The following is a 17,854-nucleotide window of genomic DNA, read 5'->3' on the forward strand; positions in this document are numbered from 1 at the left end:
TTGGACAGGACTTGTATTTTAAATGTCTTCAAGTGGTTAGTAACGTACTGTAGAGAATAGAGGTTGAACTTGAAAATGTGACCTTTGTTCATCACCATCTGCATCTAAATTGCCACAGCTCATTCCAGTACAAGTTTGAGCCTACCACTATAGTGAATTCATTCCATAAGTAATCTGCAACTGACTTGCAATTATCAACCATCATGATCTTAACAAGTTCAGATCTGACTGCTCAAAGAATTGCATCAACTATGCAATGATTTAGCTGATGCCTGATTGTTACTTGCTTGGAAAATTTAGTAATAATTTTAACAATCATGTTATGTGTATACTCAAATTAGCTATTAAAATCAGTCACTAATAAAAAATATATGTTAAAATATAAAATATATATTAAAAATGTGTTAATTAATACATATATTTATACATAAATATATAATAACTGATTTTGGTGGCCAATTTTAGTGTACAAAAAGTATTTTTGTAATTTTAATTATACGTCTATTTAAATATTTCAACTTTCAACCATTATTACAAGTTTCCGCATGATGCCAACTTCTTTTTGCAGAGGGACCTTCATAATATGTCGTTATATGCCCATTATTGTTGAATAGTAATAAGACCTTGCAAGTTGCATGCATTATTGCAGTAACATTGCTCTCCTCTGGTTACATTCTGGAAATCCATTCACTCACTGATTCATTTGCTGTTGTTGTGATCTGTATCATATCATGGCTGAAACACTTGTTGTTGGAGCTTTACTTTCTGGCTTCGCCAACGTTGTTCTTGACCGGCTCATTTCATCTGAGTTTGTCAACTTGGTGGCGGGCAAGAAGCTGGATCGGAAGCTGGTTGAGAGGCTCAAGACTGCTCTCTTGGCTGCCAAAGCTCTGGCTGCTGACGCTGAGCAGAAGCAGTTTGGAAACGAACTCGTCAGGGAGTGGCTTCATAGTCTCAGGGATGCTCTCTACACTGCTGATGACTTGCTGATGACTTCCTAGCTTAATTAATTTGTATGATAGGAAGATGGCGACCAAGATAGAAGAGGTGGTTAAAACAATAGAAGATCTTCAGAAACTCAAGGATACCCTTGGTCTTAAAGAGATTCCAACGGGTAGCTCCTCATGGAGACCTCCATCCACTTCTCTTGAAAGGGGGATTGTGTACGGCAGGGATGATGACAAACAGGCATTAATCAAGATGCTAAATGACAACAATCATCATAACTTGTCCGTCATCTCTATTGTTGGTATGGGCGGGGTTGGTAAAACTACTTTAGCACAATGCCTCTACAACAATACAGATTTGATGAAGGGGTTTGATCTGAAAGCATGGATTTGTGTTTCTGAAAATTTTGATGTTGTTGAGACTACCAAGAATCTTATAAAGGAGATCACTTCCGGTGTTTGTTGTCTTGACGGCTTTAATTTACTTCAACAAGATTTGAAGGAAAAATTGTCGGAAAAGAAGTTCTTCGTTGTTTTGGACGATATTTGGAGTAATGATGGTGACAAGTGGAAAAGTTTTATTACTCCTTTTCAATATGGGAGGAAGGGAAGTACTGTTCTTCTAATTACTCGCAAGGAAAATGTTGGTCCAATAGTCCAAAATTATAACAATTACTTTCTCAATGGTCTGTCAGATGATTATTGCTGGTCTATTTTTGCGGACAATTCATCCTTTCCTGAATCAAATGGGAGTTCAGAACTTGAAGAAATAGGTAGAAAGATTGTCAAGAAGTGTGATGGCTTGTCCTTAGCTGCAGAAACACTTGGACGCTTGTTGCGCTCAAAGCATGATGTAGAAGAATGGAATAAAGTACTATCGAGTGACATTTGGGAATTTCCTGTGACAGATAGTAAGATTCTTCCAGCATTGTTAATAAGTTACTATCATCTGCCTGCCTATTTAAAACAGTGCTTTGTTTATTGTTCATTGTATCCCAAAGACCATAAATTTGATAAAGATGAATTAATCTTGCTATGGATGGCTGAAGATCTTTTGCGAGCACCAAAGAGGAGAGAAACTTTGGAAGAAGTTGGTCGTGAATGTTTTGATGACTTTGCTTCAAGACTATTTTTCAAGCAGGTCGAATACAGTGAGAAGTATTTTGTGATGCATGATCTCATGCATGACCTGGCAACTTTTCTTGCTGGAGAATTTTATTGTAGATTATCAGAAGAGCTTGGTGAAAAGGAAGAGATGAGGATTCTGACTCGTCATTTGTCATGCGATTATCCAATCTTTGAAAAACTCTGTTCCTCTAAAAGTATAGAATCTTTGAGGACATTCTTGTTTATCAATAATGCTCAATTTCATGTTAGGAAAGAAAGCACAAGGTTAACATGTGACATATTGTCAAAGAATAAATACTTGAGAGTTTTATCCTTTGATGAACTTTGTGTATTTCCTGATTCAATGGGCAAACTGATCCACTTGCGCTATTTGAATCTCTCTCAGACTGAGATTAAGACATTGCCGGAGTCACTGTGCAAGTTGTGTAATCTACAAACATTAAAGCTAAGATATTGTTCAAAGTTGAGGATGCTACCCAATGGCATGTACAATCTTGTGAATTTGCGGCATCTTGATATATGGGGTACTCATCTAAAAGAAATGCCAAAGGGAATGAGCAAATTGAACCAGTTGCACATTTTAAGCAACTATATCGTAGGCAAGAATGAAGATAGTGGAATCCAAGAGTTAGGAGGGCTTCCAAATCTTCATGGATCATTTGGGATTCAGAAATTGGAGAATGTTATTTATGTCAATCAGGCAAGGAATGCAAAGGTAAGAGATAAGAAGCACATTGACGAATTATGGTTGGAATGGTCTTCAAGTGATGATATGGTTTCTGACACACAAACTGAAAGAGATATACTGGATAACTTGCAACCGCACAATGGCTTGAAAGAGTTGACAATATGGGGATACAGGGGTACAACATTTCCAAATTGGGTGGGGAATTGTTCATACCAAAATATGACTAGTGTATCTCTAGAGTCTTGCAACAATTGCTACTTGCTGCCTTCACTTGGACAGCTGCCATCTCTTCAGTCCCTTCGCATTGATGATTTCGGACAGCTCAAGAGTGTTGGCATGGAGTTTTACAAGAATGAAAGCTATCAACATTCTTCGCCTATTGCACTATTTCCCTCATTGCAGCTTTTGGAGTTTGATAACATGCCATGTTGGGAGGAGTGGTGCTTACCTGACTCAGAAGCTTTTCCTCAGCTTAAGAGCCTTCAAATAAACGATTGTCCAATGTTAAAGGGAGGTATGCTTAATAGTGTGCTAATGCGGATCGTTTCTTCCTCGTTGGATGTTTTGAAAGTGAGCAAACTGGAAATACAAGAAGGTCATCAAGGATGGGGTAAAGAGATGACACTTGATGGAGACAGTTTATCATTTAGTGAATGTGAATCTGTGTTGGAGTATGCATTGGTCATCAACCATCTAACTTCCCTCCAAGAAATTCTCAGGGTGTTTGTCTGCTATATCCTTTCCAGGAAATTGTTTACCCAAATCATTGCAAAAGCTCACAATCTTGAATTGCAGCAAACTGGAATTCCCCCAGCAACAACAGCAGAAGTATGATTTGGTAGAGCTACGAATAGAACACAGCTGTGATTCACTGACCTCATTGTTATTGGATGCCTTTCCCAATCTCAAGAATCTGGATATAAGAGGGTGTTCAAATTTGGAATCAGTTTCAATGTCAGGGCCACCACATGCTGCTCTTCAACATCTCACCATCTCTAAATGCCTCAAATTAGTGGCATCTCCGGGAGAAGGATTGGCTGCACCCAACTTGACTCATCTCGATGTTAGCTGGTGCTCAAAGTTAGAGGCATTGCCACTTGACATGAATAGTCTTCTTCCAAGTTTACAGTCTCTTGACATTCGAGCTTGTCCGAACATTTGTAGGTTGCCAGAGGGTGGCTTCCTGCCTAAGTTAAGGTCACTTACTGTGGGAGGTTGCGAGCAACAGTTGAGAAGTCTATCATGGATGAGCAACTTGGACACCCTCACTCATCTTACCATTGATGGTTCTAACTGTGAAAGCATCAAGTCATTCCAAGAGGTGGGTTCGTTGCCTCAACTTAACACACTGTGTCTCTTTCACTTTCCAAATCTGGAAACATTGGAGTGCAACGAGCTTCTCTGCCTCACTTCCCTCCAACAATTACATATTTCATTCTGTGAAAAGTTGGAGAATATGGCAGGAGAAAAGCTGCCATGTTCTCTGTTACTACTTCAAATTAAAGAGTGTCGTTTGCTAGGAGAACACTGTAAGAAGAAGCATCAACAAATTTGGCCAAAAATTTCCCACATTCCCACCATTCAAGTCAATGGCAACCAAATTTTCTGAATAGAGATTTCTGAGTAGGTAATTCTCTTACCTTCATGTTTGTCATGGTACCACAATTAAATTCATACATGCATAAATTTCCTTTCCTTCAAGTAAAGAACTTTTCTCTTTCTTTATACAGCATTAACTAGTTTAACTCATATGCCAACAACAAAATTTGCATTCTTTTCTTTCACTTATCAGGAAAGCTCTCTATTTGCAGTTGTAGATAAAGAAATATCCTTTGTTACTCTGAGAAACAGTCATTGCTATCTGTAATATTTGTTAACTGGTCTCATATTTTTCAAAAAACAGCATTTGAAGAAGAAGATAAGAACTCCCATGAAAACTAAAATTGAAAGACAGGGAATACCTTTTTTTGGGTATCCAACATTTGAGATTTTTTTTTTTAAACAACTGGACAAATCAAGTTTACTGTTTTTACTATCTTCTGCAGGTAGCTTGTGTACATAGCGAGATGTAATCCTATACCTTTGGCTATATATCTTCATTTTAATTCTAAGTTCATTTGAGGTGGTAATTAAGCTGGATTGATGTGTTGGGAACCAGAAACTGTGTTCTCTGATCTTGGCTTCATGTTATTGAAAAGCAAAGACATGATGGAGAAATTTGGAGTGACACTTATTATTGAAAAGCTTTTCTTGTTATCGGTATATTTCTCTATTCCTCTCTGTATTATTTTTGCTTTTTTCACAGAGAAAAAAAATAAATGATAGCTTGATTTGTGGAAGAAAAGAGTGATAAAATGGTGTTTCTGTCTTTGCCAATTCTTTATGATCCGAGAGTCTTGTGTTGCAAGATTCATGTAAGATAGTAAAAGGAATCAGCATGCACGAGGTGTATAAGCTTTAAAAATAGAAGGATCAAGTTATTGCTGTGTAATCTTTTTTGTCCATAGATTGAATCATTTGATTAAATTAGTAGTATAGATGCCTATAATAAGACATCTCTAATAGTAAGAGAAAAGGTTCTGTAATAATAACTATTTTTTCCTTTCTAGATTTGGAAACTTTGTCAAACAGATTTCCCAAGGTGACAACTAATGCCGTCAAAGAATATGATTTCCACATTGAAAGATGACAATCCTGTACCTGAAATAGTCCTTAGAAGGTGAAGTTGTAGAGATGCCATCAGACAACACTTTCATTCCTATCAACTTCACTCATTGATCTTTATCTGGTATGTGTAGTTTGTACCTATATTAAGCTGCATAAGATCGGAACAAATAATATTATTCTAACATATGGGATTCAAATTATTCAGTAAAAAGTATTGTCATAGAATATTTGATCTGTTGGGACTTAATTAAAGAGGATAGCTACAAATATATAGGGTTATTGTCATGTAAAGTCAGTGTATTATGTTTATTGAATTTTTTCTTTTATAACTGCTCTAGTTCTACTTTGACTTCCTGTTTTTGAGATGTCATTTCTTTTCACTGCTGATTCAAAAATCAAACCAATGATCCAAAGTTGTGTTCATGAGGTTTTCACATAATTGCATTACTAAAAAGAGTACAAAAAATAAATAAGAAAAGAGAGAATGTAGAACAATAAGTGTGTGTGGCTTTTGTGATGACAAACACTTGAGTCTTGAATTGTTTTTTAATTTGTGTTTCAGGAGATACAATGAGGATCAAGTGGCAATTGCCATGAGAGAATTGCAGTTCTGGATTGGATCTTGAATGGCAGTTTCAGTCAAAACAAGCAACAGAAATGCAGTCATTTTCCACATTTACTTTTGTTTTTTCAAAGAAAAAATAAGATAGAAGATTACTGATGTTATTATGAATATTAGATATCCTTTTATCTCATGATCCAGAAAGAGAACTACATGAACTCAATACTATACTTTTGCAATGTATTAAAGAGATGCCTTTGATTTGTTATATCTTTCAATGACAAGCAATGACTGTGAGCTAAATAGAAGCTAAATAACTCAAATAAATACACACACAGTCACAGAGTAATGCTGAATGATTGGAAGGAGCAAATCTTTCATCGCAAATTAAAGAACTGCTGTGTGATGTGATGTAGATTTGAGCAAATCTTTAGACTGCCTTTGCCATGCGTGTTGTTCAACTGGCGAATCTGTGGTGAGAATATTGATATGAATTTTTTCCCCTGAAATGATCTCTACCAGGGATGTATTATTGAAAAGTAAGCATAATGGATTATGTTAACCTTATTCATGTATTAGAGCATCAATTAAACACTGAATTTCTCAATGATTGAACTGCACTTGTATTTTAAACCTTTTCAAATGGCTAGTAATGTAGCGTTGCTACAGAGAATAGGGATTGAAAATGTGACCTTTGTTCATCTTCATCACCATCTGCATCAACATTGCCACAAGCTCATTCTAGTACAAGTTTAAGCCTACCACTATAGCAAAATCATTTCCACAAGTAATCTGCAAAGGACCTGCAATTATCAAGCATCAGGACCTTAACCAGTTCTAATTTGACTGCTCAAAGAATTGCATCAACTATGCAATCATTTAGCTTCGTTGTTACTTGCTTGGAAAATTAAATTGTCTCATGTAATTTAAAATAGAGTAAATAGCCATTTTGATTGTCAAAAAATACAGATTTTGACAAAAAATAGTCTCAATAGATAGTAATGACAAAATGACTAAAAATATATTCTATTTGACAACATGATTCAAGTGTTAATTTGCTAAAGGAGTCGCCAACATAGAATATTAGTTGTTGCCTAGGAATATCATTTCTCTAGTAAAAAAGAAAAAAAATATTATTTATACATGTGAATATTGAATAGGTATTTCACATTCTTCTTTAACATTTAAAATTAATAATCATTTCAATTATTTGCCTATTTAAATGTTTCAACTATTCAGCTATTTATTAAAATATTAGCAGGGTTGTGAAAACAGTCTGAAACCTTCCTCAAGTTGCAATTTTAATTTGTTGCATCTCTTGGAATTAAAAACACAGAAGAGTAACCTTGAAGGCATCTACCACTTGAAGTCAATGTCTATGCTATATTGCCAAATGCCAACATATTTTAATCTCATACTATCCATTATTGTTATTAACAATGATATGCATTGATATCATATGATGGTGATCCTACATTAAATTATATAGTTAATTAATTTCCAGAAAGACTAGTTTCGGTTGGTCACCCTTTTGTTATTTGAATATTGTGTTTCAACTTTCAAAGAAGAATATAGAAATGAAGTATATTCTCGCTTATATGCCTTTTATTATTGTTGAATACCTAGCAAGCAGTATTGCAATATTGCTCTCTCTTCCTTACATTCTGAGAATCCAATCACTCACTGATTCATTTGCTGTTGTTGAGATCTGTATCATATCATGGCTGAAGCACTTTTTGTTGGAGCTTTAGTTTCTGGCTCCATCAGCCTTGTTCTTAACAGGCTCATTTCACCTGAGTTTGTCAACTCGTTGGTGAGCAAGAAGCTGGACCGAAAGTTGGTTGAGAGGCTCAAGACTGCTCTCTTGGCTGCAGAAGCTCTGGCCGCTGATGCCGAGCAGAAGCAGTTTGGAAACGATCGTGTGAGAAAATGGCTTGATAGTCTCAGGGATGCTCTCTACACTGCTGAGGACTTGCTGGATCGTGTCTTCATCAAAGCTCAAATTCGCAAAAAGGTACGCGTTCACCTTCCTCTCCGCCTTAATTTATCTGTTAGGAAGATAGTGACTAAGATAAACGAGATGGTTAAAAGAATAGAAGATCTTCAGAAACTTAAAGATAGCCTTGGTCTCAAAGAGATTCCAACGGGTAGCTCCTCATGGAGACCTCCATCCACTTCTCTTGTGAAGGGGAATGTGTACGGCAGGGATGGTGATCAACAGGCACTAATCAGGATGCTCAATGACAACAATGATCATAACTTGTCCGTCATCTCTATTCTTGGTATGGGCGGTGTTGGTAAAACTACTTTAGCACAATGCCTCTACAACAATGAGGCTTTGATGGAGGAGTTTGATCCGAAAGCATGGATTTGTGTTTCTGAAAATTTTGATGTTGTTGAGACTACAAAGAATGTCATAAAGGAGATCAATTCAGGTGATTGTAGTCTTGACAGCTTCGAATCACTTCAACAAGATTTGAAGAAAAGACTGTCAGAAAAGAAGTTCTTCATTGTTTTGGACGATGTTTGGAGTGAAGATGCTGACATGTGGAATACTTTTATCACCCCTTTTCACCATGGGAGAAAGGGGAGCGCTGTTCTTCTAACTACCCGCAAGGAAAATGTTTGTGGAATAGTCCGACACTATTACTCTTACCCTCTCAAGGAACTGTCAGATGATTATTGTTGGTCTATTTTTGCAGACAATGCATCCTTTCCTGAATCAAATGGGAGCTCAGAACTGGAAGGAATAGGTAGAAAGATTGTCGAGAGGTGTGATGGCTTGCCGTTAGCTGCAGAAACACTTGGACGCATGTTGCGGTCAAAGCATGATGCTGGGGAATGGAATAAAGTACTATCTAGTGATATTTGGCAATTTTCTATGATAGACAGTAAGATCGTTCCTGCATTGTTAATAAGCTACTATCATTTGCCTGCTCATTTAAAACGCTGCTTTGTTTATTGTTCGTTGTATCCCAAAGATCATGAATTTGATAAAGATGAATTAATCTTGTTGTGGATGGCTGAAGATCTTTTACGACCACCAAGGAGGGGGGAGACTTTAGAAGAAGTTGGTTGCGAGTGTTTTGCTCACTTGGCTTCAAGACTATTTTTCAAGCGGGTCCAATATAGTGAAAAGTATTTTGTGATGCATGATCTCATGCATGACTTGGCAACTTTTCTTGCTGGAGATCTTTATTATAAATTCTCCGAAGAACTTGGTGAAAAAGAAGAAATGAGTATTCTAACTCATCATTTGTCATACGATCACTCAATTCCTAAAAAAATATGCTCCTCTAGTAAAATAGAATCTTTGAGGACATTGTTGTATATCAAACATGGAGCTTATACCCGGAAAGAACCCGCAACGTTACCAGGTAACATATTGTCAAAGAATAAATACTTGAGAGTTTTGTCCTTTGATAGACTCAATATACTTCCTGATTCAATAGATAAATTGATTCAACTGCGTTATTTGGGTCTTTCTGGGAGTGGTATTGAGGTATTGCCGCAGTCATTATGCAACATGTGCAATCTACAAACTTTGAAGTTAGAAGGCTGTTCAAAGCTGACTATGCTGCCCAATGGCATGTACAATCTTGTGAATTTGCGGCATCTTAATATAAGGCGTACGCATCTGAAAAAAATGCCAACAGGAATGGGCAAATTACCACGTGGCATGAATAGTCTTCTCCCAAATTTACAGTATCTTGACATACGAGGTTGCCCAAACATTTGTAGGTTGCCAGAGGGAGGTTTGCCGCCTAACCTGAAAGAGCTTAGGGTAGGAGAATGTGAGGAACAAGTGAGGGGTCTATCATGGTTGGGCAACTTGGACAACCTCACTCATCTCACCATTTCTGGTTTACGGTGTGAGAGCATAAAGTTATACCCAGAGGTGGGTTGGCTGCCTCGCCTTCCCTCCCTTACCACTCTACATATCCATGACTTTCATAATCTGGAGACATTGGAGTGCAACCAGCTTCTCGGCCTCACCTCCCTCCAACAACTACACATTTCAGACTGTCCAAACCTGAAGAATATGGAAGGAGAAAAGCTGCCTTCCTCTCTCCAACAATTACACATTTCATGGTGTCATAAGCTGGAGAATATTGCAGGAGAAAAACTGCCTCCCTCTCTCTTACTACTTCAAATTTATGGCTGTCATTTGCTGGGCGAACACTGCAAGAACAAGCATCAACAAATTTGGTCCAAAATTTCCCACATCTGCACCATTCAAGTCGATGACAACCAAATTTTCTGAGTAGATTTCTGAGCAGGTAATTCTCTAACCTTCATGTTTGTCATGCTACCACAATTAAATTCACACATGCATAATTTTCCTTTTCCTCCAAGTCAATTTTTTTTCTCTTTCTTTAAACAACATTAACCACTTGAACTCATATGCCAACTGGAAAATTTGCATTCTTTTCTTTCGTTTATCGGGAAAGCTCTCAGTTTGCAGTTCTAGTTAAAGAAATATCCTTTCTTACTCTCGGAAACAGTCATTGTTATCTGTAATACTTGTTAACTCTCATATTTTATCCTAAAATGGCATTTTCTGTGTATCCAACAGTTGGGTGTTTATTTTTAAATAAATGGAGGTATCAAATTTAATATTTTTACAATCTTCTGCAGGTAGCTTGTGCACATATCGAGATGTAATCCTATACATTGGCTATACATCTTCATTTAATTCTATGTTCATTTGAGGTGCTAATTAAGCTGGATTTATGTATTGGGCAACAGAAACTGTGTTTTTTCTGATTTTGGCTTCAAGTTATTGAAAAGCAAAGACATGATGGAGAAAGTTGGTGGCACTCATTATTGAAAAGCTTTGGTTGTTGTTGGTATATTTTTCTATTCCTCTCTAATTTTCTTTCTTTTTTTCTTTTTGCACAGAGAAAAAATAAATCATAACTTTATTTGTGGAAAGAAAATAGTTACAAAATTATGTTTCTGTCTTTGTCAATTCTTTATGATCATAGAGTTAGCTGTTGTTGCAAGATTCATGTAGGATAGTGAAAGGAATCAGCATGCATAAGGTTTATAAGTTTTTTGTTCATAGATTGAATCTTACATAAAATAAATAGTAGTAGATGCCTATAATAAGCTATTTCTAATACTAAGATGGATTAAGGTGTTGGAACCAGAAGCATTTTCTGATTTTGGCTTAACTAGAATGAGACCTGCGCCATGCGCGGGCGATAAATTAATGGTAGTATATAATAAATATTAAAAATGGCTATGTTTTGTAGAAGGCCAATTCTATGGTGCCTATCAATTGTTGTCTAACTTTTGTCTAATGGTAAGTTTTAAATTTTTAAAAATAATTTATTTTTATATTTTTTAAATTAAATATTAATTTTTAACCTTTTTGGTAAATAAGCACCACTTTTTAGGCACCATAGCATTCACCTTTGTAGAATTAGATTAAATATATGTAAACTAAAGTTAAATTTAAAAGGTATTTTGTTTAAAATAATTAGTAGTACAAAAGATTTAGATGTTGAAGTTGTACAAAGTGACATATTTATTTGGTGGTTTGATTTTTGCATTTGTTTTAGTTGATGAATTTAGTCTTTTTATGTGGCATTCGTTCTTTATTGGTTATTGTTAGAGTTGTTGCTTTCTTCTTTTTGTCATAGATTCTTGTGAAGGTATGTTTTTTATGAATTGTTGAGTTGTATGCACTTTTTATTGTGTTGTTTGTTCCATTTGCATGTCTTCAGAAGATGTGTCTTAAATTTGTATGGTTTTTTTTTTCTCCTTAATCTTTTGATGTACATGCAATTTTCCAATGACATCTACAATAAAAAGAACAAAATGTGTAGATTTTTTTTAATAAGTTATTTTTAATAAGAATAATTGAAATAGTATAAAGTGAAATTACCTATTTGTTCATACCCTGACCCAACGATAAGGCCCAGGTCCCAACAAAAGGCCCAGGTCCCAACAAAAGGCCCAACCCAAAAAGGTTGAGCTTCGCCTTGTACCGACCTCCTCCCTATGAAGTCGGTTCCTATCACGACTAACCCTAAAGAAGTCGGGAACGAAGATTAGCTGGCAGATAATCACTCATTCAAATGAGTAACTGCCCCTAAAATCTCTCTACCCACTTCCAGGAGCCATATCTCAACCTCCCTAAGATAAAGGAACGGTTATCCACCTTAAAAGGCGGAACTATTTCAGCGGTGGTTATTGGTTCACCACTATAAATACCCTGACACCTCTTAGGTATCTCTAAGTCTCAATACTCTCTAGACCTGCTTACACTCTTGCTGACTTAGGCATTGGAGTGTCTTTGCAGGTACCACCCCCATTCTCTCACGTACACAAGTCGGGCGGAGGCCCCTAAAGTGCAGATCCACTCGAAGGCCTCCTCTTTCAAACGATTGGGCCAACCAACGCCATCCAATCCATTAACCTCCGGTTACCCAACGTAACACTATTAATATTTTTCTTTGACCCAATGTCTCAAGTGATGTAAATTCAAAATAGTGTTGGAAAATGTTCAAAATTAAATCTTTATTTTTTTCACAACAGTTGTGAGTAAAAAGTTTGTTTCTATTGTACTTTTAATTGGTCTATACAAATCATTTGCATCTTCTATTTTAAATTTATTTATAGTATAGACTTTTTCTTCTCATAATAAATGTTTGAATATGTTCATCATATTTCTCTTCACAATCACACGAAGAGATGTTCTTTGTAGTGTTAATAAATCATAGGTAATAATTAGTTAAAAAAATTGATTACATTTTTTTAAGTTATTAAAAAAGGAACAATGAATATCATATTAAAAGAAATATAATTTTAACGATATTAAAATACAATTATATATAAAGTATTATAAAATAATATAAAAGTATAAAAAACAAAAATAATTAAAGTATTTTTTCGTAAATTTAATTTAAAAATACAATAAATATGTTTGTTTTGTACTTTTTCATTTAATATAATCATTTCTAAGTAAAGATACTCTTATTCATTTGTGAGTGTTAATGTTTTCCATAGACGAACTATGCGAAAAAGAATAATGCTCTATTGAGTAAGTTTGAGATGTTGTGTAGTACGAAAATAATTTTTTGTGCTAAATTTAATGTTATTTAAAGAAATAGTGATAAGAGACTTATATAAGTATTTCAAATAGTATGGAATTTGAATATTTGTAACGTAAAATTTATTATGATTAATAGATTAGTATGACATTTGTAATATGGATGTTTATTACATTTAATGAGTTATTTATAAAAACTAATAAATTAATTATTAGGGTTATAAATTTATTGTATTGTTTATAATAGTAAAATATAAAGATATAGATTCTTGTAGGTTACAAATTTGATTAGATACTATTAATTTCTAATTATTGTCATTGGTAATTTTAACGCCTAATTTGTTTATATTTCTATGTATATTTTATTTTTTTGCTGATTTGGAAATAACAGTTGATTTGGCAAAAATTGAATGGTTGATTCTAAAGTTTTGCCAAGTAAGCGATGTTACTGACATGGCATTAATAGGAGAAGAAAGATATCTTAAAAGTAATGTGGGTAAACTTATCCATCAACTTTTATATATTAAGAATAGATAGATGTTATTAAAAAGCAAGAACATGATGGAGAAAGTTAGAGTAGTGGCACTTATGATTGAAAAGCTTTTGTTGTTGTAGGTATATTTTTCTATTCCTTGCTATAATTTTATTTTTGCTATTTTCCACAGAGAAAAACTAAATGATAGCTTAATTTGTGGAAAGAATTTACAGAGTTGTTGTGTTGCAAGATTCTTGTAGGACAGTAAAAGAATCAGCATGCATGAGGTGTACAAGCTTTCAAAATAGAAGGATCAAGTTATTGCTGTGTTAACCTTTTTATCCATAGATTGAATCATTGGATAAAGTTAATATTATTAGATGCCTATAGTAAGCTATTTTTAATACCAAGAGAAAATGTTCTGTACATATATTAAGCTGCAGTGGAATTCAAATTATTCAAGAAGTATTGTGATAGAATATTTGATCTTTTGGAATTTATTAAAGAGGATAGCTGCAATATATATGGTTATTAAAGCGAGTGTATTATGTATATTGAAATTTTTTTCTTTATAACTTGGTAGTATTATGACCATGTCTTCACCATGCTTCGCAGATTCAAACTCTAATGTTACTTCTTCATCAAGCAATCCCACTGGGATCTTCAAGCTTTGTTTCCCATCATCCTTCACAGATTCAGTTGTATCTTCTTCATCCAGCACTTTCACTGGAATCTCTTTTAGTGCATAGATGCGCAATAATTCTTTGTTTTGCTTTCTCATTTTGTTCTTCATTCTTGGAACCACGGTCAGCGCCATCCTCGTCTATAACTCCCACAGGTAATTCTCACAAAGCATTTGTGTCTGAATTATCAAACTAAAATTTCTTTTTTGATTGATTTAAAAAAAAACTCAAAATTTTAGTCTTTTTAAAATAAAATTTTAATCTCTAATCTCTAATACAAGTAAACAACTTTGACCTTATAAAAGTATTTTTCTCTTATAGAATTAATCCTAAAAGATTAATTTAGTCTCGATCTCTTCTATTATATTTTTTTGGTTTCTAGTTACTTACCCAACGTTTTTCTGAACAACTTTAAGCTTAATACCCATAATTTATGATATTTTTTTCTCCAATTAAGACCAACAAAAGTCTAAACCTTTTTCAATTTTTTCAATAAGAACAACAAAAGTTTTGAAATGTTTTGAGATCATTTAAATCCATCCCTTAACTTCTGAATTGTTTGGTAACATTGATTTCTAAGGTTTGTCTGGAACTTCGTTATCTCGCACATTTGCAAACTGAAATTTTTTTCATTATTGAAGATATCTCATGTGAAAAAAAAAAAAAATATTAGGTCTGGCTTTGAGTGTTTGAGGGCTTATTGATTCTGCTGCGAATGTCAAGCTTACTAGCTCTGGTTCTGAAAATTATGTGAGTTCTTAAACTACACATCTAGTTTAATACTTGATTGCTCTTTGTTCCAACATTTCATGAAGAGGATCATGCTTTTACTAAATTGATCATTTAAATTTTACAATTTTGTGATCATACTCGAATAATATGCACTTCTGTATGGATTGATTTCCATGTAATGGACCGCAATTTTCATTACCATATTGTTATTAGAATAGTAATTTTTTTTTCTTTTTAGGTTGATTATGCAGTCACTATAAATCTGCAGTTGGGGAGTGCTTCAATGTTGGATTGAGTTAAAAGTTCGATAGCAGCTTAGCAAGTTCTGGATGTACTTTTTCGTTCTGAATGGTTGGACGATAAGATTTGGAAGGTGAGATATGACTTGCGCACGCAAAGTAGCTCTGGCTTTTGTAAAATTTTCATCTTTTAGGTTTACATTTATATGTTGGTGCTTGGTTGTTTTGACTTATTGTAAGTATGATTTGTGTAATTCTCTTGTATCCTTATTTGATATTGAGAGAGTTTTGTACTTTAAAATTTTGGTGTTTTGTCCTTATTTTTATTTTTCCGGTTTCTATTATTTGATTGCTTCTACTGTTTTGTGTATTAATACGTCAATTATTCTCTCAAGCAGCTATTTCAATTGATGAGGTATTTGTCAAATCAATGTGTTCTGTTTTCAATGTGCAAAGTTTGGTAATTTAGTAATGTAGTGTTGCTACAGAGAATAGGGATTGAAAATGTGACCTTTGTTCATCACCATCTGCATCAACATTGCCAAGCTCATTCTAGTACAAGTTTAAGCCTACCACTATAGCAAAATCATTTCCACAAGTAATCTACAACAGACCTGCAATTATCAAGCATCATGACCTTAACCAGTTCTAATATGACTGCTCAAAGAATTGCATCAACTATGCAATCATTTAGCTTCGTTGTTACTTGCTTGGAAAATTAAATTGTCTTATGTAATTTAAAATAGAATAAATAGCCATTTTGATTGTCAAAAAATTCAGATTTTGACTGTAAAATCCCTATAATACCCTTATTCTTCTTTTTTCCAAACCAAATCCTAATCCTCTTCTAACACACACATCCCTTTGAATGAAAGAAAGAAAAAGAGACAGAGAAAAGAACCAAGATGCCAGAGTGAGAAAGAGAAGGAGGCGCGCCATCAGTGACGATCCAGAAAATTTTATTAGTGGGGGCAATGCATATATATATGACAATAATTTTTATAATTATATTTTATTATTATAAAATATAATTTGTTTTCAAATTATCTAACAAATAAATTTAAACACTAAAATAGTAATTTAAATAAGTTTTATATTTTCTTTTCATTGTTAATATAATTAAATATTTTTCTTTCTATATATGTTATTAAATAATCATTTAAAAATTCATCTCCTATATGATTACGAATCGACTTTTTATAATATTTATAGCGAAAAAGATTTTTTTAAATAATGTTGTTGTTATTGGCAAATCTAAAACTAATTTAAAAAAAAACTAATAAAAAATAATTTTGTTTGAGTCTCAATTCATTTCTATAAAAATATTTTTTTCATTTTAAAAACTAAGTCATTTGATTTCAGACAACGTTTATTTTCTTTTGTTTTATTTTTAATCTATCCTTTTTTTGGTCTTTCTTCAACAATTGATTAAATTTTAAAATTTTGTTACAAATTTTGATATAGGCAATTTATAAGAAAAGTTCTTTCATAATATTTAATTACATAAACATACAAAAAGTCTAAAATCATTTATAAATATTCAAATAATTTAGATATTTATTTTTTATTAATATTAAGCTAAATATATTTTTTATGGATAAATTTTTAATCTTTTATAATAAAAAATATTTAATAAAGTCAAATTTTGGCTCTTCATTATCTTTATTTAATTTTTTTTATTTGTTAAGCACTGAATTAACAAATAAAAAATAATTTTATTTTAACATTATCTATAGTGTATCCACTTCTAATGATAACAGATTTATCTCCTAAAATTTAATTGATGTGTTTTATATTTGTGTTTTTATATATTCATTATTGATTAATGTTTATGTTTTGGGTCCTTTTATTTCTTTCTTATATACTGGAGAGTGTGAACCAAGAAAAAAAAAACTTAATGGGGTCAAATTTATTTATTGAATGGGAGCAAATATTTTTTTCTGTGTTCTACGTGAAATTTTATGAAATTCAATGGGGGCACTTGCCCCCACACAGTTCAATGTAAATCCGTCCCTGCGCGCCATGCCTTGTTGCCGTCGTCGAAGCATCCATCGGCGGTTGCCGGGGTCATCGTCGAAGGGAGCTGTTGCTAAACTTGAGAGAGCAAATGAGGGAGCTTCTTAGAAAGAGAAGGGGGTTCGCAGAGGAGGAAGAACTGCGACGAGGGAAGAAGGGGGGAGGGGGTGCCTCCGTCACGGACAAGCCATTGCCGTTGAGGCCGCCTCCGTCTCTGTTGGGGGCCGCTGTCATTGCTGAATGAAGGAGAGTTTGAGCTGGCCAGAGAAGGGATGAAGAGAGAGTTGCAATGGAGGAGCCGTTCACTATCGTCGTGTCTGCTGTTGTCATCACCGACGTCACTACTAATGAACCGTCTCAGTTCTTGTTTTGGTCTTGCTCAGCCTCACACCCCTTTATTCTTGTCTCTGAATCAGCACCATTTTTCCCTATTCTATTCTTACTCCATTTGTGAAGCTGTAATGCTTCCACCTTTACTCTGCTGCATTTTGTTCTTTTCTTACATGCCCTTGTTTTAATTGTGATTATATATATCTCTATTTTAGTACTATTGCTCTACTTTTGTTGCGTTTCTGTTGGAAATTATCTCGAATATTGGTATTGGTGCTGTCACTGTCTCGATTCAAATTTTATACTCTTTTGTTCCATTTTGTTCCA

At 34.1% G+C, this 17,854-nt stretch overlaps 2 protein-coding genes across 5 annotated transcripts; both read left to right on the top strand.

The window, feature by feature from the left end:
• Positions 1-533: 533 nt before the first annotated feature.
• LOC112733073 (putative disease resistance RPP13-like protein 1) lies at positions 534-6,260 on the top strand. Of its 2 annotated transcripts, none has more exons than XM_025781940.3 (4): positions 534-4,390; positions 4,809-5,022; positions 5,373-5,551; positions 5,993-6,260. In XM_025781940.3, the coding sequence occupies exon 1, from the start codon at positions 1,027-1,029 to the stop codon at positions 3,595-3,597; it is 2,571 nt and encodes an 856-aa protein (XP_025637725.1). In that variant the 5' UTR covers positions 534-1,026; the 3' UTR covers positions 3,598-4,390; positions 4,809-5,022; positions 5,373-5,551; positions 5,993-6,260. The 2 variants fall into 2 exon arrangements, with proteins under 2 accessions (XP_025637725.1, XP_072069353.1); XM_072213252.1 differs by having other exon boundaries at positions 540-4,386.
• A 1,301-nt stretch (positions 6,261-7,561) lies between these two features.
• Positions 7,562-15,608, top strand: LOC112733081 (putative disease resistance RPP13-like protein 1). 3 transcript variants are annotated; one of them, XM_025781950.3, is made up of 5 exons: positions 7,562-10,272; positions 10,631-10,842; positions 14,143-14,365; positions 14,884-14,960; positions 15,181-15,608. In XM_025781950.3, exon 1 carries the CDS (start codon positions 7,713-7,715, stop codon positions 10,254-10,256), a length of 2,544 nt encoding a protein of 847 aa, XP_025637735.2. In that variant the 5' UTR covers positions 7,562-7,712; the 3' UTR covers positions 10,257-10,272; positions 10,631-10,842; positions 14,143-14,365; positions 14,884-14,960; positions 15,181-15,608. The 3 variants fall into 3 exon arrangements, with proteins under 3 accessions (XP_025637735.2, XP_072069460.1, XP_072069461.1); XM_072213359.1 differs by having other exon boundaries at positions 7,564-10,272; positions 14,852-14,960; XM_072213360.1 differs by lacking the exon at positions 14,884-14,960 and having other exon boundaries at positions 7,586-10,272.
• The last annotated feature ends 2,246 nt before the right edge of the window (positions 15,609-17,854 follow it).

The sequence above is a fragment of the Arachis hypogaea genome, chromosome 2, assembly GCF_003086295.3.
Source record: "Arachis hypogaea cultivar Tifrunner chromosome 2, arahy.Tifrunner.gnm2.J5K5, whole genome shotgun sequence".
Classification (NCBI taxonomy): Eukaryota; Viridiplantae; Streptophyta; class Magnoliopsida; order Fabales; family Fabaceae; genus Arachis; species Arachis hypogaea.